General features: G+C 34.7%; 1 protein-coding gene across 1 annotated transcript in view; it reads right to left on the bottom strand.

Moving 5' to 3' along the window:
- Positions 1-25,135, bottom strand: part of jbug (filamin-type immunoglobulin domains fbug) — a 302,454-nt gene that overhangs the window by 195,980 nt on the left and 81,339 nt on the right. Inside the window, exons 7-13 of the mRNA XM_089246657.1 lie at positions 24,518-24,673; positions 20,505-20,633; positions 18,461-18,590; positions 17,603-17,691; positions 9,084-9,306; positions 6,692-7,552; positions 1,925-2,146 (exon numbers count right to left, since the gene is read on the bottom strand). Coding sequence (XP_089102783.1) covers positions 1,925-2,146; positions 6,692-7,552; positions 9,084-9,306; positions 17,603-17,691; positions 18,461-18,590; positions 20,505-20,633; positions 24,518-24,673 — 1,810 coding nt within the window. The remainder of the gene's footprint in view (positions 1-1,924; positions 2,147-6,691; positions 7,553-9,083; positions 9,307-17,602; positions 17,692-18,460; positions 18,591-20,504; positions 20,634-24,517; positions 24,674-25,135) is intronic.

Below are 25,135 nucleotides of genomic sequence, written 5' to 3'. Positions count from 1 at the left end.
ATCCTCAATTATTCAAGTAGAAGATGCGGAGGTCCTAAATCTTCTAAAAAATGTATGTACAAACAAAGCATCAGGACCAAATGATATCTATTCTAGGGTCCTCAGGGTATGTGCTAATGAATTGTTTGGGTCAGTCACACAGATTTACAGAAGTAGTGTTGCTGAGGGTATCATTCCATGGGATTCAAACTTGCTAATGTTGTTCCGATATTTAAAAAGGATACTAGAAAAACTGTGTCCAGTTATTGTCCAGTGAGTTTGACAAGCTCCCTTTCAAAAATTGTAGAAAATATTATCAAAAGGCGATTGGTGTGACAAGGCTAGATGAGAATAATGTATTTTCTGATAATCTCCATGGGTTGCGGAAAGGGAAGTCATGTATAATTACCCTCCTTTGCTTCTATGATCAGGTGGCTAAAGCTTTGGGTAAGGGCAAAAATATAGAAGTTGTTTACCTTGATTTACAGAAGCCATTCGATTGAGTCCAACATGGCAAACTCTTGAAGTGTTTACACAACATTGGGATTGGAGACAACTTCCTGAATTGGATAGAATCGTGGTTAAGAGATAGATCACAATGGGTTATGGTGAACGGGGAATTCTCTGATTGGATAGGTGTCACAAGTGGAGTTTCTCAAGGAAGTGTCCTTGACCCTATACCTTTTTACTTATTATTAATAAACTTGATCAGGGTATCAATGGGATTGCTAGCAAATTCGGAGATGTGAAGTTAATGGGGGTAGTCTGGAATCAAAGTGATAGGGAGTTGTTCCAGACAAACTTAAATAGGATTGGAGCATGTGCAAATGAATGGAGCATGATGTTTAGCATTGACAAGTGCATGATTGCTAATTTTGGTTCGAACAACCCAAGTTTCTCTTATGAGCTGAATGGTGTCACTATCCCGGATGTAAGTAGGATCACCGATTTGGGAATTCTTATTGACGAGCGGCTTAGATTTTCTTAACATTGTTCAGCAATGCTCAAAAAGGCAAATACAATGCTCAGTTTCATTTTCAAAAAGTCTGTTGTGTTCTCCTAAAGTCATTCTTCCACTTTTCCGAGGCTTAGTTTGTCCTGGACTGGAGTATGCTGGATCAGCCGATGACCAGCTCAGCTAAGAGATAACGACACCTGATTGGTGGAACTACAGTGACCACACCCGCCTCTGATATGCTGAGAAAAACGAGAACAGAAGATTGTTGCGCTGTCGAAAAAATTGACAATGAAATTGAAATAAAGAAGTTAGCTAAGTTCTAACTATCATTCCTGCCAGAAAATGATGCTACTACCAGTGGTGGGAACTCTGCATCAAAATTAACATCTTGCTCCTATGGTGTATTTTTATATTTTTCTAAGTCAAATAGCGCTTGTTTGAACTGGAGTATGCTGTAAGGTTTTGGAAACTATACATACAGAGGGAAATAGACTTGGTTGAAGGGGTGCAGAGAAGAGCTACACATCTCCTTGTTGGCACTCAGGGCTTGAGTTATGAAAAGAGAATTCATATTTTGAATATGTTTACATTGGAAGAACGCAGGTGTCGGGGGATATGATCGAAGTCTTCAAAATTTTCAATGGGATGGATAGGATGGACCATGAATTATTAATACACCATCAATCGACTGCTTTTACAAGGGACACCAGTATCGATTTTATCATTTATATATGTTGTTTCTAGTTTTTGTAATTGCATTTTTAATTGGGTTGCTGTATTTTGAAAATATATGTCATCTATATTTGTTGTGGGCATCTTTTTTCTCAGCCACCTCATTGGGCATTTTGCTGCTGTGGTTTTGTATTTGTATAAAAAAGTTTTTTTGTTGGATGAATAACAGAACATAATCCACCTAATAACACCTTTTTTCACATAAAATGTATCTATAAGTTATCAAAATGCATCCTAAAATTTCAAAGCACATACTTTCAAATTCTACAGGCTTTCCAACAGTTCCATTTGGAATTCTGTCAACTTTTATCTTGCTGGCATCATATGCAAAACAGTGAAATGGACTGCCATTCAATTTTTTTCCTGCCACTGATACATCTATTACATGTTCTCCTACTTCTGATGTTATGTATTCGACCTGATAAAGATCATGACCTAAAGGATCTATTCGAGTGGGAATTTCTCTTCCAGATGGAGCTAAACAATACAAGGGAATAATAAGCATAATAATAAACATAATAATAAATGTAATAACCACAATAATAACAATATATTGGCACAACAAATTATTTTTCACATGTAAAAATATTTTCTTTATTACAAAACAAAATGTAGAAGACATGTATCACATCATAAGAAAAATCATTGAATAGTTAAAAAACTAGATAGAATGTTATGAAAGTTTAAGACTACTAGAGGGGAAAAAAACTAGCCAGAAATGAGAAAAACCTGGTTTATTTTTTTCACCATTATGAAGCAAAGAAAGACAAAATACTCATTTCTTTTCTTTTAAAAATAATTGAATTTATATCATATCCATAATTAATCCCAAAATTAGGGCATAAGTTATGACAATTATCATTATTTTCTTGAGAATGTGGTACCAGCATGCAATTTGAATTTGTAAAACAGTGTGAATATGAAACACAATAAAACATTTATATCTACAAATTGGGAGGCGCGCACAAAAAAAAAATAATTATGTAAAAAAGAAAAAAAACCAAACTGGCAAAAATTTTTATTAAAAAAAACTGAAATTACTGTATTATAATACATAATCAAAATCACTTCTTTGGCAAAATCTCCAGCTTTCTTTTCAAAATCATGGTTCTAGAATTTTTCTTCTCTGCACTGCATAAACTATTCCTGAATTCATCCATAAATACTAAGATGAGTAAATTTCCATAATTATATCATTTTTTTATCTCTGTTTTCAGTTATTGTTGAAAGGTCACTGCAAGAAATTCTAAATTTTTGCTGTGACTACTTGTTTTATGACAGAATTTACATTTAAAAATGTTAAAATTTCAATTTTTTTCCATTTGAAAACAAGTTAAATTTATGTTTTTCAGTAATTTGTCATTCATGACAAGAGTGACACAGTGCTATATGATTTTTGTTCCACTTTCCATCAGTATCATAATTCTTAAATGAAGTTAGTGTCCTACCCACCATTGCTTTGTTCAATATTAATCCTCCTATTTATTTCATATCCCTCTATCTACTTTATTGCATAACTATGAATGACAATATCCATCATCATCATGGGTTGTAATTCAGTAACAATTTTCCTTTCTCCTCAGTTCTTTCACCTCTGAATGAAGGAATGAATGCCAGAACTTTGCCACTAGACTTATCCCGTTGCTGAGATCTCTTCCAGCCCAGCTTCGTCACAGAGTCTGGAACACTTTATTTTGAGTCAGAAAAAATAACATACAAAATTTTTATAACATATTTTCCCCAGACAATTGAGCACTGTTGCGATTAACAAATTTTGTGGTGATTACAGACATGATGGGTTTGGGAGTTGGAGAAAAGTTCCACGACTTCGTTAAGAAGAATGAATGTACACATATTAGGATGAAGATATATTTTAGAAGGAATTGGAGGAGGCCCATGTCATTTTATCTATTATTTTACTCTTGTCATCTATACATAAATAATAACATGTCCCAACTGACTGATTGATTGATTCATCATCACTGAAGCTATAATATCAAATTTGGTTAATGGTTTTGTTTCATGACGAAAGACTCACTAAGAAGGGGTTTTGAAAATTCAACCTCTAAGGGGGTTAAAAGGGGGTTCAAAGGTAACATGTAGAAATCATGATGAACAGAAACCACTGAAGCTATAGTCATGAAATTTGGTCAGTAGTTTCATTTCATGAAGTGAAGGCCCACTAAGAAAGACTTTTTCAAAATTCGGCCTGTAAGGGTCATAAGGGGGTTCAAAGGTTACATAGAGAAATCACGTTAAGTTGAAACCACTGGAGCTATAATTATGCAACTTGGTCAATAGTTTTACTTGATGATGTAAAAACAATTTAAGAAGGATATTTTTGAAATTCGAGCCCTAAAGGTGTCATAAGAAGTTTCAAAGGTTATATAGCAAAATCATGCTGAGGCGAAACTGTTATAGTCATGAAATTTGGTCAGTAGTTTCATTTCATGAAGTAAAGACCCACTAAGAAAGGGCTTTTTGAAATTTGTACCCTAAGGGGGGGGGGGGGGTCATAAAGGAGTTCAAAGGTTACATAAAGAAATCAGGCTGAGCCGAAATCGCTGAAGCTATAATAATAATAATAATAATAATAATAATGCGATCCCCACGTATTCCCAAGGGATCAGCGTGATCCATCCAGAGAATTTGTTAGTGTTAGCAAACATCCATGCCCGAACCAGGATTCAAACACAGTGAGAGGCTAGCTCCTTAACCACTCAGTCGAGTGGGTTGAGTGGGTAATTTTGGAATATGCTCAGTAGTTTTAGTTTATAATGTAGAGACTCACTAAAAAGGGATATTTCAAAATTCAACATCTAAGGGGATCATATGGGGGGGGGGGGGGAGGTTTCAAAGGTTATATGGCGCAATCATAAATTGAGTCCAAACAGCAGAAGCTGTAAATATGAAATTTTGTGAGTATTATATTTTATAATATAGAGATGATGGTATTTGTGAAAAATTAACCCACAACGTGGTGCAAATGTTATATGGGGGAAATCATTGCAGAACAATTTTCAGATGACCAAATTCACGCGAGTGAACCTTGGGTTACAGTATGTATATACATTGTATATATATTATATACATAGGATACAACAAACAAAACAAGAATCTTATTGTGTAATATAAAATATTCATCAGAGTGAATCATCTGACTTAACGCCTTGTTGGTGAGCAAATGGGTTCTTTCACCTGCGTAAAAAAAAGCCTGATTTTTGCACAAAAGAATTTTCCCCTTTCTTTTTACTATCACCATGATTTAACTTCAAAGACACAGAGGTGAAAATGCATTGTTTAAATACCAATATAGTCAATCTTGCTAATAACATTCCTGTTTAGAATGTTTTCCTGCTTGGTACGACTTTTTTTCGTGGTCGCAACTCGAACCAATTCTCATTAAATGTGGCCGCTGTGGTGGTCGAGTGGTTATAGTGACGGACTCGCGATGCGAGGATCTGGGTTCGAACCCCACAGTGGTGGTCGGCTGAAGTTGGTATTCTGTGGTTCCCAACTTCAAGGCGCAAATGCGAGCCGATCTCCCCATTAAAATGTCTCGCCACAGAGAGCAACAGTCCTACAACGATAAATCATTCAATCATAACACTTCACTCATAGTTTGAAAAACTGGTGGCAGATGGCAGCACTACACATAACAAGCATTACAGAGAAACAAAAAAAAACTTCATGTCAGGTTTCAGTACACGTACACGCACATTCCCGCATGTACCGTTTCGTTGGGGGTTCCGCGGGGGATGTGTGTGGGCGGGGTGCATGTGTGGTGTAGCAGTAGTAGGTAGGGCCTCCAAAAAATGACTCGGGGATCCATGATGTTCTTAAGTCAGCCACCTCGTTGGGCAATTTGCCTGTTGTGGCTTTGTATTTGTATTTGTATTAAGATTTTCTGTTTAAAAGGTTTTCTTGCTTACAAAATTTTTTCATGATGGTTTTTGAAAAACTTACAATCCACTGTATTGAAAATGCAGGAAATTTTCTTTCTCCAAGATGGAGAGGTTCTACTGTATATATAAATGGGAAAAGGCCATGAATATTTAGCATTGATAAACATATGAATAATTGAAAAACTATTCATCATAGGCACCAATTATCGAAAGTTTGAAAAAAAATTTACAAAAACAGTATGGCACTACAAGGATATATTAATTGACCTTACCGTAGTTTTATAAATTTCACTGACCCACATTATAACTGGTGCAGTGAAAATAATCAAACCCTCTGTAAAATACCAAATCTTTTATCAAGAAGAAGACTTTTTTTCTGATTTTGTGTAGGTGATAGCACTTCCGCCCAACTCTGAAAACAATAAACTAAGGACGAGAAATACTCTATTTTTTTCTATCATGTATACTGTGTGTATATTTCTATACTGTTCCAAAGGGAATGAGAAAAATATATATTTCAAACACTGTCCCCTTTCTGTTATCAAATTGTGAATAAAAGCTGACTTCATCCACTCACTAGCAGTAGATTTAACAGTTGGGTGTGGGGGGGGGGGGTGTGGGATGTAAACCTTTTTTTTAGGAGAAGTGGAATTTATGAAGCTCTTTAGGCTCATCATTGATCAAATAAAGAGGCAAGATATCTCGTAATTGCCGAAATACAAAACATCAAGTTAGATGAAATATCTTGCAAATGTTGCTTAGACAGTAAATGTACCATTGCAAAGGAGGCATTTTTTGGAATGAGAAGACATTTCCATCTCAATAAAACAGGAGATTAAAAACCAAGTGGTACGCTCTCTATTTTGCATATGTTTTCAATGTTCTGGAGGTATCATCTTTTAAAGTTTACACATTACCAACATTGTTCATGTACTTAATTGTACCATACTCAATTTTTTTTAACTTCTATATTACTTCTAATTTTATGCCATACATTCTCTCTCAGAAAAAATGCTAAGACAACCTTCATATCTATTTTTTACATAAACTGAAAAATCTGAAATATTAAATACAAAAAAAAAAAAAAAACAACTCAGAAAAAGTAAAAATTACTAACCTGTCAATGTTGCCCTAATATCTTCCAGTTTTAATCCAGATGCAGATAAAGAAAATATGGTAAGCTGTTTTACAGGTACAAGCTTAAGACCTTCACCTTCTATAACTACCTTATTTATATCATAATCTTTTCTACATTTTGATGATCCAAAATGAGATTCTGAAAATTCATGTTTATTTGCATTCTCTCCAGGAGAAAGACTAGAATTAGGATAAACATCTCTAGTAGGCTTCTTTAAATATGTCTTTGGCTTTACACCTTGAATTTCTGACTGATCATTGTGAAGTTTTGGAGGACTAAAACTTTCTCTCACAGGGCTAGATTTTTCACTAGATATGTGAGTATCATGATGGACTGATTTTGACTGAAACTTCAGCTGCTGATTGGTTCTATCATCTTTGGATCCCCAAACATGTGTACTGATATCAACAGATCGTTTTTTGGGAGTAGGTGGTGCAGGTGCTTTCATATGTCTAGACCCATCTTTATGGGCAGTAAATTTACTGTTCAGCATCTCAGCACATTGTTGAAATGTAGGAGTCTCATGGTCCGATGACCTCTCATCCATAATACTCTTAGTTTTTGTAGAGTTTTCAGATTTTTGTAAATTATTGCTAGTCATAATTTGTTTAGTTTGAATAGACTTCCCAGAAGTTTCCAAGTCTTTCTTGAGCAATGAGCACTCATTTTCAGCTCGTTTTTCAATAATAAAGTTTGACTTGTCTAAAGATATGTGATTTCGTTGAATTTCTCTCACTGGTGGAGGCACATCTGTCTGGTTTCCATCTGTAAGATGATTATCAAAGTCATATTCCCTAACATCTTTTTCACTATCACCAACTCTAAAAACAAAGGGTGATCCTGAAATAGAAATTTGCAGATAAATTTAATCAGCTATTCATTTTCAAATGTGTTTCAAACTGACAGACCAAGAATAAAAAAGTAATTTTTTCTTTTCTAAATGAAAAAAAATACTTGCTTTGATATTTAATCATGTCTAGTTGTTCCTGGTATAGTCATTCAAAATACTGATTAATATTGGAAAATCATCTCCAGAATGACTTATTCTTTTATTTACCACACATACCAAACTCTTACTGAAACCATATTTCATTCAAAGTTTTATAGGCTCAACAGTTTGTGAGATTTAAAAGGGCTTCACCTTAAAAGTTCATCTGCAGCAGTATTCAATTACATAATCTCATTACATTAACACAATCAACTCAACATATTAATGTTTTTGTTTGTTTTCTATCAAAATTTGTTTGTGAACCTATGCTATACTTTTTAACTGTAATACATATATGTAAAAAAAACTTTTTACTGCACACTACCATTGATTATTGTATGCTTATGAGCACAAACAAAACTGGAATTCACAAAATAAATCTCATTCTGTGAAGCTTCAATTATCCATTTCATCCACTGTATGAAATAAAGCTCAGTTGGAGTGAAGCTGGTCAACCAGTCTATTGCCAGATGCCAGAATTAGCCTCTATAATATGCTTTCAATCACTTATCAGTTTTGCTCATACATAAAGTAGCAACCCTACATAGAGAGAAACAAGGCACTGCTTAGATCTCACCCTTAGGGAGGGCCTCACAGATGTAATAGTTATAAAAATTCCCCTTCTTTCCAAATTTTAAACCATGCAACAGATTTCGCTTACTGCTTGTAGGAGTCATACTTGGAACTTTCTGCTTATGTGTGAATGCAACACATTGAAAAAAGTTAGTTTAAAAAAAAATACAGAGCAGTTCAGAAAATATAGACACTTTAAATGCAGAAAGAGGGAGGGAGAGTGGACAGTCCAGCTATGCCGCCAATGCCTTTCTTTTAAGTAAATGGGGAGGCTGCCTGCTTCACCCCTTCCCTTTGTATCTGCCTATGTCTACATGCATTGGAGACAAAGGTATAATTTTTGTCAATTACCATTTTTTAGACCTCATAAAAAAGTTCCCTGAGGCTTTACAAACCCCAGGATTGTTAATGCATGCATCATGCAGGTAATGCCTTTCCCCATGTATTTTGGATAAAATGATATGATTGTATGAGATGTAGCAATTTAATTTTATAAGTGTGTATTTCTTATTATCATGTCCCGCTGATTCTGTTTAGTTCATACTTTTCGTATCACTGGAGCATAAAACAATCTTTCTGGGGTGTTTTTTTTTCATTTTGACCTTTTCACATAATTTTTGGGAAAATATAAATTTTCTTGAAATTTCAGAAATTAAAAAAAAAATAGTTGGGTTTTTTTTTCAACTGAGCTGAGAAGTGGTTTGAGTAAAAATTAGCACATACTAATTAAATTTTAAATTGACTACATATGCACTAAATATAAGAATTTCTTACTATAATAAACATGAAAATTATAGAAAATAAAACTACCTCTGATACTGATAGAGTTGAATGTAACATTGAGAATGTATTTTCCAGAGCTAGGAGGGCAGAATGTGATTTTATAAACACCATTTCCACGTTGATCAATTTGCAGAGGAATAGACATGCTGTTATGTTGAAGTTCAAATTTCATTTCACCCCATCCTGCATTAGCTGCATCACAAATAATAGTTTTGTCTTGTTCTTTGATGATTCCATTGAGTTCTTGTACCTTAAAATGATTGATTAATTAAAAATTACAATCCAAATTAGTTTTAATATAATAGTATTAAAATATGTTTATATACAACCTTCATTAAATATATACAGCACATAAAAAAAGTAATAAGTATTCTCTATAATTTTGATAAAAATGAAGATCAGTGTCATACCCAGCATGTAGCGGGGTAGCAATGGCACCCCAAATCAAAATTTTTCCTACATTGGCACCTATTTTCCCATGTGATTTTAGATTTCTCAAAAAAAAAAAAATTAAAAATAGTGAATACTTTATTTTTGTCTTCATTGACTGAAAAAACTGAATATACCTAACAAAAAAAAGCTCAGTTTAAATGTTGAAATTTTACTGTATAATTGGGTTTGCGCTATTTATTTGATAGAAGAAGAGAGAAAGAAAAGTGAAAGTAATTTCTTATCATCGTTTTTTGAATTTCCCTAGTTTGAGAAAAAAAAGCCATTGTATAGTCTGCAGTGGTGTATAACCTGCATAAGAAACTTTGATTCCTCAACAATAAAATCTTAGAGGGTGGGAGGTTATTTGCCACGTTTTTGTGAAAAGTGTTGATTTTTACACTCACATTTAACTCATCCATAAATATTTAAAAATTATATATTTTTTTATAAAAAAGTAAGTAGAACTTCAATGTCAAGACAAGTAAGCACTTCTGATGCCTTGTGAGAAATCCTAGTCTGAGACATTGCAAAAGATCTCGGTCTAAATGCGTGGTTCAATGATGTGTAACTAGGTGTCAGAATCAGTTCTGTGAAGGGAGGAAGAATATATAATTTTGCCATGTTGTAATATTTGTTGTGTACATAGTGTAAGATAAAAAGATCTTCAGTATCTCGTCTTTCTGTAAATGATCATTTATTCAATTTTGAGGCTGTTTATTTTAGCCTTTGGTCAGTTTTTGTATTTTTTATAGCGCTCCTTGGTGTTTTAACTTCTTACGATCATGGGCATAATATTACATCCAAACACAAATGGAATAAATTCAAATAAGTTCTCTGTGCTTTCTTTCTTCTCCCTTCACCATTGCGAGGCTATATAGTAACCTTATCTCTATAGAAGTTGTTCTTTCTTTCCTATACTCCTGTTAATGAATTTTTCCCCACAAATATAATGTGTTTCTACTATACATGTAAGAGTGAAAGAGAACACATAGAGTGAAGGTGAAAAGAGCTCTTGAAAACAGCTGTTTGTGTTAGTTTTGTGTCATAGTTGGCAATTTTGCTGTAGCTTGGTGACTGTTCTGTGACAGTTGGCGATATCCCATATTTTCCTGTATTTGCATACCAAATTTCTCCACGTTTTTCTTGAGGAAATATGGTCAGCCTACTGAAAACAAAGAACCAGATATTCCCTTCTATACAAGCATGTAGGGAAAATATGATCATACACACAACACAAACAATGGAAAAAGACCTGACAGAAGTATAAAAATTAAAGTAAGAGAGAAAAAAATTTAATCGATTGCGTGGAAAATATGCGAATAAAGATTAAAAAGGAAAAAGAAATAAAAAAACACTTATCCTACAAATCCAAGATGCTGTTCTTCACGTGAACAAAGGAATTTCAAAAAATAAAAATCCAGTAGTAACAAGAAAAAACAAAGAGAACACAGAAGAGATTAATTCAAAGAAATAAAAAACATGCTTATGAAATCACTGAGAATGCAGAAGAGATTAATCCAAAGAAACAAAAAACAAGCTTACAAAATCACTGCGAATGAGAAAGATCACAAAAATGGCAACCTAAAAAAGACCCTATGAGTGAAAAAAAGGAACATAAGAAGTTCTGAGTTTGATGAAAAAAGGAACATAAGAAGTTCAGAGTTTGATGAAAAAAGGAACATAAGAAGTTCTGAGTCTGATGTAGAGTACCTATGCATACGGTCCTGTGATGCTGCTTCAGCTAGTTACCGACAGAAGGAGGGGGAAGAAGTTGTAGCAGATTAGATTTTAAAAATCGCTTGAATAGCTTCTACACAGAAACCACTCATGCTAGCAATTATAGACAGTGTTCTGGAGCTATCAAAGAAAGTACATATATAGTATAGTGATGCTGTCAATGAATGTACATATATAGTATAGTGATGCTGTCAATGAATGTACATATATAGTATAGTGATGCTGTCAATGAATGTACATACATAGTTACACTGTCAATGACTATACATACAGAGTGACACTGTCAATGAATGTACATACATAGTGACACTGTCAATGAATGTACATACATGGTGACATTGTCATTAATATCACATATCTGTTAACATATTGTTCTAACAACAGCTTTTTTCCTTGCTTGTTCAGATATATTAGTTTGTTTATCTGTTCTTGTTTCTTTGTGTTAGGTCAGTTATGTTATTTTTTTAATTCTATTGAAGAATAGTTTACTATACAATTCTCTTGTATCTTACGTAGAATCATCATGCAAGTTACCTATGTGTCAATTATTATTCAATTCAAGGCATTAACCCCCCTCCCCAACCCCACACTGGTACACCATGCATCAGATTGCTTTCTTCAGTTTAATTGTTTCAGTTCAACTGCACTCAGCTTTAACTAATTTTGAAGGGCGAGCAAAATTTTTTATCTTTTCCCAGACTCTTTCCATGGTGTTTAGAGCTTGTCATCTCCTTTTTCCATTATGTAAAATTCCAATGTGCCTAGAATCCAGGCTGAGCTTCTGATTCCAGAGGCTGGAGTTGCATGTGCCATATATTCTATGCTCCTTCATTGTAGGAAGCTGACATACACAGTTATGGTTTCAACAAGTGGAATCCCAGTCTTAACATGGCAGGGGGATTACTGAGAAACCACCAAGTTTTGTAATTTCAGTGCTCGACATAAAAATTTTGCCTTGTGTGAGTGATTTAGTGAATAATCTTTCCACACAAGATTTGGAGACTCTAAAGAAACATATTTTTCTCTGTTTTTCCTACATGCTGCATACCTCTTTAAAAAATGGGAATCATCTCTATAGGCAACATATAGTTTCCATGTTACTGTTACATCATTTGACTGCATTTCAGGGTGTCTACCGAATACCAAAAACAAAATTCAGTGACTTTTCAAGGACTTTTTTGTGACTTTATCATTCGACACCATGAACCATGCTGGACTGTTGATATCAGTGGTTCCCAAACTGTGAGTAGCAGCCACCTAAGGGATTTGAGTTAATAAAATAAGAGGGTCCTAATGAAAGGGGGAACGCGAGTGAATTTACAAAAAAAAGAAAAAAAACTCATTTTCAAAACTTAAAAAATGTTTAAAACTTTTAAATTTAAAGTTGATTTAAATGCAACACCTTATAAGAACTGGATCCTAAGGGCTAAAGCCATGTAAGTCCCCCCATCCCACAAAAGCATAAGTGTATACAGGTGATTTCTTGAACGGGATGGCGACAAATGTCCACCTTCCGCTCTTCTGCCTATGGCAACTTTTTTAATCATGGGGGGAGGCTGATCGTCCTTATCACCTCCCTTGTATCCCCACCCATGAATTCAACCAACTTTGCGAGGTCATCTAAGCCCTCAGTAGATCATGAATATTCAATGCAATCCATCCTTGCATACACCCTTGTGAGTCGTATATACGGATGTCTGACAATGCTAGAGCCCCAATCAATGTTTTTTGCTGTATCAGAGTTCCTTCGGCACCTACAACAAAACTATATAAAACAAGCTCTACGGGCTCGCCTGTGTGACATATCGGGCCATGTCTCTGCTTCATTGGTCATCTTATAAAACTTCAAAGTTCAGAAATAGGTTTTACTCACCTTAAAAAAACAGCTCAGCTCAAAACGTGGCAGTAACCAGCAACAGCGTGCAAACAGAAATAATCATCGACGCAATGGCACACCTTTGTTATACAGAGGGGAAAACCACATCAGTCGTGGTGCAACTGGTCCGGCAGCCAAAAGAGCCAGCCAATCCCAATCTTCGGTTTTAGATGGTGTCATACGAAAATGGGGGGAACGACCTCTGGCGCCATGGTCAAGGTCATCAGGACCAACTCATCACATCACACGGGAATAGTAGTGATCCTGTTGTTAAGATCAAACTGAAAACAGGAATAAAAAACAAAACACTGCAAAAGTATGGGCGTCTGCAGTCACCCACACCTTAACACAATTACAACTAGACAGCACATTTCCTTACACCTGCGCACGTTGAAAATTCATCCTGTGAATGCAAAACTATTGAACACACTATTGATCAATATTAAGCCGTGTGCACAACAGCCACGAAGCACTGGGAAGCATATCAGTAGTGGGATCAAAACAGAGTAAAAGAGCAGAACAACGTTGAATGGAGCGAATTGTAAGTGATCTAGCAGTTTGTTCCATCGGTTCAATGATCAGTGCTGACTGTCAAAATCTGCAGTTTGCCATTGGAATCTACGAGCATCACCAGACAGGGGTGTGCATCAGAACGAAACAGTCTAAATATAATGTGTACTAATACCCCCATATGGCGAATCACATTCACCGGGTCGGGGTAAGTAACTCATAATGTGTACTAATGAGCTCATTTTTTACTTATTGCATTACTGTGTGCAAACAAAGCATATCAGCACGGGTAAAATAAAATTAGAAGAAGCGTTTCTTGTATACGAGAGCCGAAAGCATTGTGTAAGGTGTACAAACATAGTACAACCAATTTTTCAATTCTGACGGTCAATACTCCATTCACCTACACAGGGAAGCACAGTAGGGAGCTGACAGGGTTCCAGCCCAGAGACCCGAGATAATTCTCTTTTTTTTTACACTATAAATTTGCTATACAGGGGCCTGTGAAAAATCAGGCCTGAGCCCGCCGAAGATGTCAGCTAAGGGGCCCCACTGCAGTAGGATGTAGGGCCACTAAACCAGTGGTTCCCAACCTTCAGAATCCTGCGGCATGGTTGGTTTCATTTTCTTAATTGGAAGGCCCAGCCATACACACGATCAATGGCAAATAAATGGGTAAAAATGAAACAATAAACCACCTGGTTTGGTTGCACTAGACCAACCAAGGGTCCTTCTGAAGGATGGGTTTCACATATTACTTTTCCTATTCCCATTTTTCGAAATCCGATATTAGGTGCTTGTCATTTGCTTCATCGTCATGCTTGGGTGTTGGTCTAGATCTCAGGCTTCTCACTGTTTTTTAATGGTCCTCTTTTGTCACCTGCCTCCCTTGCATAATTCATGGTTTATTAACTGCTCCCCAAAAAGTTTGGCAGATATTTTTCCATATAAAAGAACCACTTCAAGCCATAAAGGTGCGCAAATCAATATCTCTAGCTCACCAAGACGCTCCTAGAAACCGCAACTCACAGTTTTAGAAACACTGGTATTCTTTTAAATTTGGCCTAAATGTTGCATCACAACACAAATAATGGGAAATGATTCCGATGTTTGTCTTCTCATCTCTTGAACTCTCTCGTTCTGTCATATGCGTATACTGTATAATTTCGTCGTTTGCTACAGCTAGTCTGTAAAGATCGATGCGATTAAAAAAAAAGGATGATAATAATTTAAAAAATACTTTCTTCCTTCGCAGGGGGTTGGGGGAGGAGGGATTGGTGTCGTTTCACTTGGCCCCCACAAGGATAGGGCTGACAGAGCTGAGAGCCCAGACAATCACCATCATTGTTTTTTACAGACTCCCCCCCCCCCCATCCCAGCAAAAACTCTGGCTTGCGAACCCACCTAAGCACCAACAGCCTATGAGCTCTGCTTCTTGTGAAGTGGGAGGGTCATGTCCTTTCTAAGGAAGACCAATGTTGGTCCCAAAAGGACTCCCTGCTGCCGTGTTCAACCCCTCCTCTAACAATTATCACGTGATCCTGAGAACACTGCTTTAGGGGAATATTACAGATGTTGAAAGGTCAAGACAAGCAAAGAAAGAAAAGTTCCTTTTTGTTCATCGAGGCTAAATAGTTTTTTTTGCCCATCCATATAATGTCTGCCCCAATGTAGGGTGGCATTGTTCTTTTCTGTTGCTACTCACCCCATCCATCCCTCCAGGGCAAAAAAAAGGAGAAAAGAAACTTGAGAGAGAATAAAAAAAATATTCAGTGCCACAGCTTCTCTAAAGCCTAGATTTTAGGGGGGGAAATCTCTGGAGAATGAAAAAAATTTACGACTTTTACTCAAATTTTGTGACTTTTTTAAAACTTCCATGACCTTTTTCTCATTCCATGACTTTTCCGGGACTTCATGACTTTTCTGTGATTGTAGACACCCTGCATTTCTACAGAGAGCTATGAGTGATGACTTATAAAAGTTTCTCAACGTTTATTCCAGTTGGTTGGAAAATATGAATTGGGAGATGCATGACATGTAACAGCAATACAACTGTTCTTATAACTTACCACAGCTCTTTGAATCTGCTATCATTTTTGTCAGATTAGTTACAGTAAATGCATCAAATTTGTTGCTCTGTTGAAAATATCAATAAAAAACCTTTCCATTCTATCATAACTATGTTGGCAAATGAAGAGAATTGGTTTTAGACAATGGAGATATTATAACTAACTCCTGAGCCTTAGTACCCATCATTGGATTATAATATAATAAATGACCATAGGAATAAGAAATTTATTTTAGAATACAAAAGTTTACCAAACTCCTTTATCATGATGTACATCAAGAGTCTTCAATGTGTGGCCTGCAGACCACATTTGGTCCTCTGAGCTTTTTGTTGTGGCCTACTGATCATTTTTAAAAAATTTTTGAAAACATTGAAAAATAATTAATTCTAAAATTAATGAAAGGAATAATTTCAGAATTGATGAAAGACATAATTTCAGAATTGATGAAAGACATAATTTCAGAATTGATGAAAGACATAATTTCAGAATTGATGAAAGACATAATTTCAGAATTGATGAAAGACATAATTCCAGAATATAAATAAAAGAAATAATTATAGAATAAATAAAAGAAATAATTATAGAATAAATAAAAGAAATAATTATAGAATAAATAAAAGAAATAATTATAGAATAAATAAAAGAAATAATTATAGAATAAATGAAAGAAATAATTATAGAATAAATAAAAGAAATAATTATAGAATAAATAAAAGAAATGTTTCTAGAATTACCTAAATAGAAGGAAAGAAATAATTCCGGAACCAATTCATGAAAACTCAGAATTACTGAAAGAACTAATTTCAGAATTTTTGAAAAAAATAATTTCAGAACTAATCAAAATGGATCATTAGTAAAAAAATAATTTCAGACTACATGCCGCTGTGGTGGTCGAGTGGTTATAGTGACGGACTCGCGATGCGAGGATCCGGGTTCGAACCCCACAGTGGTGGTCGGCTGAAGTTGGTTTTCTGTGGTTCCCAACTTCAAGGTGCAAATGCGAGCCGATCTCCCCGTTAAAAAGTCTCGCCACAGAGAGCAACAGTCCTACAACAATAAATCATTCAATCATAACACTTCACTCATAGTTAGAAAAAACTGGTGGCAGATGGCAGCACTACACATAACAAGCATAACACAGAAACAAACTTTACGTCAGGTTGCACTACACGTACACGCACATTCCCGCATGTACCGATTCGTTGGGGGTTCCGCGGGGGGGGTGTGGGCGGGGTGCATGTGTGGTGTAGCAGTAGTAGGTAGGGCCTCCAAAAAAATGGCTCGGGGATCCATGATGTCAGCCACCTCATTGGGCAATTTGCCTGTTGTGGCGTTGTATTTGTATTTGTATAAAAGTCTTAAAAAAAGACAATGGGGTTAAAATAAAGCCCCATTGCCTTCAAACATTAAGATCACACAAATTTACATGACTTGGCCCACTACTGTCAAGGGAAAGTTTCAATTTGGCAGACCATATCTGAAAGGTTGAAAACCCCTGATGCACATGATGTATTTCTCTTTGTATCATGCCAACAAGAATATTTGCACATTAAGTAATTATTAAATAATTTCTTTTTTTTTGTTTCATGATCTGATTTTCTGAGTGACTAATTTCTGTCAGCAATGCTAATATTAATGTCATTATAATTTTTCACATGATGGTTGAAGGTACGTCTAATTTAATGTTTCACATAACAATTTTATGATAATTTTCCAGTTTCATAGTCCTAAATTTCAAGGTTTTTTTAAGAGAGTTTTATCTCACATTTTTAGCAATAATCAAATTCAATGTATTGCAAGTTTTCCCTGATCCATATAAGCCCAGTTCAATTTATGGCATTCTTCAATTCATCTAGAAATATAAAAGCTAATGTAGTTGAAAGCTACATGTTCACAACTTTTTAATGCATGAATAACCTTACCTTCACTTGACTTGGATCATACACATAACACGTAAATGGACTTCCATGAATATGCTCACCAGCATATGTGACAATAATTTTCCATTCCCCTAAAATTGAAATTAGAGTTTATGATGTGCAAATAAAAGTCATGTTAATGTGGAAATCTAATTTCACTAAAGCAGGCACTTAATTGATGAGATAAAATTTTCAAAAAAGTTTGTATTAAATTGGTTTAGTTGCTATATCTAAATAATATTCTTTTTTGGTAAGCCTCATGTTTTAATTTGGAACAGATTGCTTAATATTGCCATTATTTTGTTTTGCAAACCTGAATATGCATGCACACACAGTTTGAAACAGAGGCTCTCTACTCCATGCTCATAATAATTTATGCATATAATATATAATACATATATAATTATGTGTATATTTTTTTAGTTATTACTTTATCAAGAAAAATGTTCATTTAAAAAATTCTTTCATTTACATTTCATCATTACTGAAATGAAATGAAATACAGTGAAATCCTCTGTTGATGGTCATCCTGTGAATGTGGTTACCCCTCTTTTATGATGAAATAATAATAGTTTTATTTTAAAAGCTTCAAAAAGGGAATTCCCTTCTTTAACGTGTTTTAAAGACAATTTTTTTATCCTGCTGGTATCTGTAAATAGAGGGATTTATACAAAGTAGTAAAATTTGTTTTACCCCATCTCTCTATCCTGTTTATTCCAAACTTCTCATTTTTTAATTCAAATATCTCAGTCAATATTGCTTAAATTCACACCCTGTACATAGTAAAGTAATCAATTTACATAAACATGGACACCATGATTAGTTATGAAATGACTTAAACAAATTTTCAGAATAACTTACCAATTTCATCAGGTGTAAATGTAGCTGTGTAAACTCCATTATTGTCAGAAACAATACATTTTTTTGATTTGCCCGATGGAGATAAAGCTTCTACTAGGACACTTCCACCACCAACTCCGTTAGAATTTATCTAAACAGGAGTCACAAAAAATTGCAGTGAAAATATTTTATTTACTTCATAGCACTAAACTAAAAATATTTAGCATTACACAACGATAAATATTGCTGTATTTTTTTTATCACGTTTGTGAAATGCTCAAATAAAAAAAAATATTTAAGATTCAATTAGAAGATTTATTTTCTTCAAATTATCACTAATGCCACCCTTTGCTACTGCAAATATTACAATAAAATACTTGCCAACATTTGGATGGAGGCTGTCAGTAGCAATGACCAGGGGGGGGGGGGGTTGATGGGGTTGAGTCGATGTGACTCCTAACCCATAATTATTTTTAATTTTTATAATTTATTCATTTTATTCACTTATTTTTACTTTTTGTGAATAACATTTATTTCATTTGAATATGGTACCCATGCCTGCTGCAAATATACTAAAATAATTCTAAATTAAGTATTTAAAATTTATTTTAATGTGAAAGGGATGATGATTTAAGAGAGAAGCAAAGAAATTACAACTCCAGAGCACTCTAATCCATCAGTAAATCAGACAACTCTACCCCATTTCACTCTAATCCATCAGTAAATCAGACAATTCTACCCCATTGCACCCAGCCATCAGGACAGGGCTGTCTTAAGAGCATCATGGGGTCCCTGGCAGAGTGGTATTTCTGAGACCCTACCAGGCAAATTCTTGAAAATTTCAACCAAATCTCAATTTTTTGAGGCCCCTGGGCCATGCCCAGGTGGGCCCATGCCTTAAGACGGGACTGCATTGGGATTAGCTGTGGTCTCAACTTGTTGCTGCTTTGGAGAAAAAAAAATGGAATGGGGAATGAGAAAAGTGCTACACCAAGTTCTGTCCTCGAGACTATTACACAGCTGGCTTGAAAGCCTGGCAGGCTGAAAAAAAGAAAGCAAAAGACAGGTGTATTTATTACCACAAAAAGATCATCCTAACCAGTATCTTTGCACTGACATTTGCTCTTTTTTTTTCTTCACCCATGCAGTAACAAGTTGTATCCACAGCCGCTGTACAGGATCCCAGAAGCAGGGTGCAAACATATGGATTGCGATCTCTATTACCCCTATTACTCTCCACCTAAAAGAACCCGAGAATGTTCAAAGACTATTATGGGGGAAATCATTCCTGGAAAACACCCTTCTGATCTATAAATTTAATGTTTCAAGTAGCTGTTTTTGACAATAAAGTAAAACATTTGCACCCATCTCATTCCAAGAAGACTACAAGGGAGACCACAGCTATAGCACATTATACTACAACCCTCTTCTTCAAGCCCATTCTTCTTCATCCCCAAGGAAGGAAAAACAGCTGTATAATAAGTACACATGAATCAAGTTAACAGGAAATCTTTTTTCCATATCCATCCTATCAACACAAAATTGCGATTAAGTGATGCCTTACCTTTTTGTATTCCACTAAAGCAGAGGTCTTCAACCTTTTGCAGTTGCAAGTACTGCCTATACAGAACTGCATCACGAGAAGAGCACTGTTATAGCAAGTTTGACATATGAATGCATGAAATCTAGATGATTTAAATCCTTGAACTGCACTTTGCACAAGGTGTTTAATTGGACCGTTGATTCAGTGCTTGCAAGCACAAAATCTGACACCAGTATCGAGCACTCTGGGTACTTCAGGTAGCACCATGGTGCTCGTGAGCAATGGATTGAAGATGCCTGTACTAAACGATAGAAAACGGCGCGATTTTACCGATCCGTCAAATAGAGTGCATTCAAAATCCTTGCCAATTAAGTGAAGGGGTTAACAAAGGTCTATTTCTGCCGCCCCTTACAACAGGTGCACCACATCCCTTGCACCCTCGCTTAAGCCACCTCTCACTCAAGTGAGAATATATAAATGAAATATTAAAACTGATATAAAAAAATTAAAAGTGTTACTCACCAAAACTTCAACAACTGAACCTAAAGCACATGGATCTATTCCTGAGTACAAAATTTTAGATATGTCTGGATGAACACGGATACTCATGGGACAGCCAGTGATTACTTCATCATCATAATACATATAAAGCTATAAGGAAATAAGATGTCACTATTAATGAATCAAGATTTTAATTTAATGAAGATTTTAACTATGAAAAGCTGTGAGTATGTTTGATCTAAGTGAATAAATAAAACCAATACACGTGAGGAAAAAAACTTGAGCAAAAGACTTTATAAGATGTAAGCATAACTTCAGAAGAAAACAATGTAGCACAAATAAATTTGACTAATTCAGATTAATTAACTTATTTTTTTTCCTTATTCTCTTCTCGTGCACTAAAAAAATATGTTTACAATATATCTATAATATTCAACAAAATATGTCTTGAATATTCTACAACTAAACATGTTGATAATCAGCAAGCAATGAATTGATTCAAAAACAGGTCAATATCTCACGCACGCACGCACGCACACACACACACACACACACACATGCGCACGCACGCACGCGCACACACACGCGCACACACACACACACACACCATGTTTAAATAATTTCCATTCTGAAACTTTTGAAATAGAAGAAGCATGTGTAATTATTCAGACGTAATAAAGAAAATTTGAAAACCTTGTTTCATCTTATTTGATCATAGATCATTATAAGAATTAAAAATTTGGCATATTACCAGCTGTCACACCAAAAAGGATGCCAAATAATAGAAAAATTGTGAATTATTACTGAAATAGTCAAAAATTTTCCTAACATGGGAAATTTAGGGTTATTGCATATCTGCTGCAGTGGTATTAATTTAGGTTCAGTGTTAACATATAAATAAAATTTTTTATTTATTTAGCACTTAATAAATTTATTTTCTTAAAACTTTAACTGTTGATGAAGAAAAAAAAAGATAAAGAATATTAAAAAATAATTCAATGTTTCAATTTCAAAATAATTCAATGTAAATTTGCACTAACATTCTTGAAGCAATGGAGTTTTGTATGGTGAAAGGGGAAAAAATACTTTAAAATGTAAAATAGACAATACTGAACTCATCCAACACGTGGTAAATTTGCTTGCAGATTGGAAACGATAGCCAGTCAGGGCAAAATGTTAGCATTGCACAATTTCATAATGCATGGAAACATCACAAAAATGAAGTCATTCAACAAACAACCACAATTTGCACAAGAAATGTTAAATGTGTTGACACCGTATTCAGACTATGAGATGGGAGCGCAAAAATGTTTGTTCAAAAACAGATCAGAGTATGCCATGGTAATGATGTGCATGTGCTTCCAATTCACCAAAATTTACAATCCGACAACTGTCCATACCATTTTAAGGTGCCCCCCAAAGCTAAAATTTGCACGGGTGAAGGTCAGGTGAACGTGGCGGCCAGGTGGTGTGTCATCCTGTTATCATCAAATGGTTCTTCAGCACCTGCTTTGCTGGTGTTGCAATGTTCATCTTGATAAAAGTTGTGCTATTCAACTATAGATGCTATTGAAGTGCAGAAATGATATGGTTGCGCAAAACAGATTATACTGCTGGCTAAGTACAGCATCATCTACTTATACATTTGTAAGTTTTTTCTTTCACCAAAAAAAAATTTATTGCTTCAGGAGTATCCATGCACATTTTCAAGTCATTCTGACCAGTGGTTCTTATTATAAAGCGTTTTGGAATCAGAACTTTAATTATAATCACCCTGCATATAGCTGATTATTTTTCATAAATCACTTGCTACTGTACAGTAGAACCTTTATTAACTGGAGGTAATGGTGAAAGTACTAAAAAAACGATTGAATATTAAGTTTAGTTTACATATGCAAGATTGGGGGTCGCTTTGATGATTATTACATGCATGGCAATTTTTTTACATCATGGGAAAAAAAGGTGGGACGAAGATCCGTCAAAAGAGTCACATCTTTGTTGCGGAATAATAATGGTGGGTGACTCTGACCTCCTCTCCCATAATTCTTTGTTCTGTGAAAACTACTGTAAGCTCCTTCGTCAGACAACTTGAATCAACCACTTCCGTTCAACCCACGTAATCATTGACGACTTCCGGAAAGAAGAGGGGGAATACCGGCATAAACTAAATGCCATGTAAACGGGTTGTAGCGAAAATCCCTGTTATGGGTAACTTCCTGGGATATTTTATTGCACATGTAAACGGGGCTTATGAGATGTGCTCTTCTTATGGAAAGAAAATGCCTATGAGGTAATGCAACTATTAGTACACTGGTCTTTGTCCTTTAAGGGCAGCTGGTGTCTTTATTGGATTATAAGGCCATCTGCCCATAGCATAATGATGAAGTCACTGTTGGTGCTTCTTTGTGGGGTGGGAGGGGGGGGGGGGAAGCCTGTGAGATAATATACCACAACATTTAAATGTGTGATGCAATCCTCATTCACACATGAATTTGCTAAAGATATAGCATCAGAATGTAGGCCAAGGTTAGAAAATGTGGTAAGACTGAAAAATTTTGGTACTTTATATAACTTATATAAGTAACAGATTCTTTAAATGAAAAAAATTATATAAGCTATATTCTGGCCACTTGTATGAGATTTTTTTTTTTAAAAACCACTAATACAATCTCATACCATTTAGAGATATATCATAAGAATGTTCTCCCAAGAATAAAAAATGTGGTAATAATGACAATTTCAACTAATAATGAACAAATATGATATTTTTTCAAAGGGACAAAATTATATTTTGGCCACTTTTATGTGTTTTTAAAAAAACGCTTGGTTAAAACCCAGGTTTAAACCAAATAACCCTAGGTAAAACAAAGAACAAAATATAACAATAAATAAATAAAAGTAAAACCATGTCCAAAACATATCGGGAAAAAAATACTGTGGTACTTATACAAAAAGAAGTGAAATCCCGTAAAAAACCATTCCATGTAAAAAAAGGAAACCAAGTCTTGGGATTTTTTCACCCCTAAAAATTTGTGATATCAGATGTAGAATCAAGTCTAATGCAGTGACACTTTAATTCACAAATCACTCCAGGGCTTCACACCTTTAATTGAAGAACATTTTGTGCATTGACAATTATGCACCACGAAATTATGTCTAATATGGGTTGCATTTTATTATTCAAGTTCATTAATAAAATTCTATCAAATTATATTTATGTGGGAATACATGTACAATAGACCCTTATCATAAAATGGACTAATAGGGGCTAAAGGTTGTCAGTTTTAATGAAAGCCTGGTTTATAAGAAATTATTATTATGGGGGTGTGTGCAACAAGACGTGTATCAATGAAAGTACAGTAGTTAGTTATAAAAGTGTTTATAATATATCAAATAAAAACAGCTTTCTACATAGGTTGAATTAAAAAAGATTTGTACATATACACTACATTAATCTTAATTTTTCTGGCTGTGAGCAGTATGGGTCATGCAGTACATCCATGTTTACACAAAGCAAAACAACAATCAATGTTTAATTGCTTGTTTGGAAATGTAAAACTTTCCAGATAAAAATAAGTACCCTATATTATTATTAAAATTTCTTTAGATTGTCTGTTATAAGCAACATCCATTTTAATGAGGTTTTACTGTATTTATAACGTGAACTTAATTTTACATAACAGTATAAGGTATAATAACCTCCCAGTGCTGCATAACTGCCAAGTCAGAAAATATTCTTCAACTAAAAGCATGGAACCTTGAAATGATTTGTGACATCAGTATCATAGTTAATAACAGCATTTGACTTGGCTCTATATCAGAGAGATATCACAGCTTTTTACGGGTGAAGAACCTCAAAACTTGGTTTCAATTTTACATGAAATATTTTTTTATGAGATATAAATTATTAGCTTAAAAAAGAATAAGTAACATTGAAGCCAAGAATAATTTTCTTTTGAGCAAAATTATATCATGCTAATTATGACAGTAAGAAAGAAATTTTTTTATAGAAATAATAACATAAATTAATTAACCTCATGCATTCCAACTTCTGTAGCGGTAAATGTTCCACTACCACTAGATTTTGAGAATGAAAGTCTACAATCTGATTTACTAGAAGGACCTTTAATTTCAGCTCGAATCAAGCGAGTATCAATTTTGTTGTCATGGAAATTTATCTTGAAATGAGCCTAGAAAGTATATAGAATAACAAAAAGCAAGATTAGTGTTTATCTATAAGAATTTGGTTCTGATTATTTTTCCAGTTAAAACCCCTCTTAACGGACACCCCTCAGATGCCATCACTCCTCTTTTATGGCCAAATAATAATTTTCCCTTGTATAATAAAAAATATGCATTTCAAACCCTTGATTAGTGGTCACCCCTCTTTTATGGGAAATTTTTTTGTCCCATCGGTGGCCGCAAAAAGAGGTTTTACTGTGATTTGAAGTCATAGATACATATTCATTCAACAATTTTTTGATTTCGTAGTTCCACTCACAACCGAAACCAACTTCTGTGGGTTACAAAAAAAGATATAACGTTATCTCATACAAAGCAGATTTATTTCACTTACAGAACGTTCATCTAGCTTTTGAAGTACAAATACAAATACAACACCACAACAGGCAAAATGCCCAATGAGGTGGCTG

The sequence above is a fragment of the Pholcus phalangioides genome, unplaced genomic scaffold, assembly GCF_987345545.1.
Source record: "Pholcus phalangioides strain wild (caught in Gottingen) unplaced genomic scaffold, Ppha-v1.0 ptg000017l_1, whole genome shotgun sequence".
NCBI classification, from domain to species: domain Eukaryota; kingdom Metazoa; phylum Arthropoda; class Arachnida; order Araneae; family Pholcidae; genus Pholcus; species Pholcus phalangioides.
Note: the sequence above shows the minus strand (reverse complement) of the source record. Positions and strands in the feature narration are given on the sequence as shown.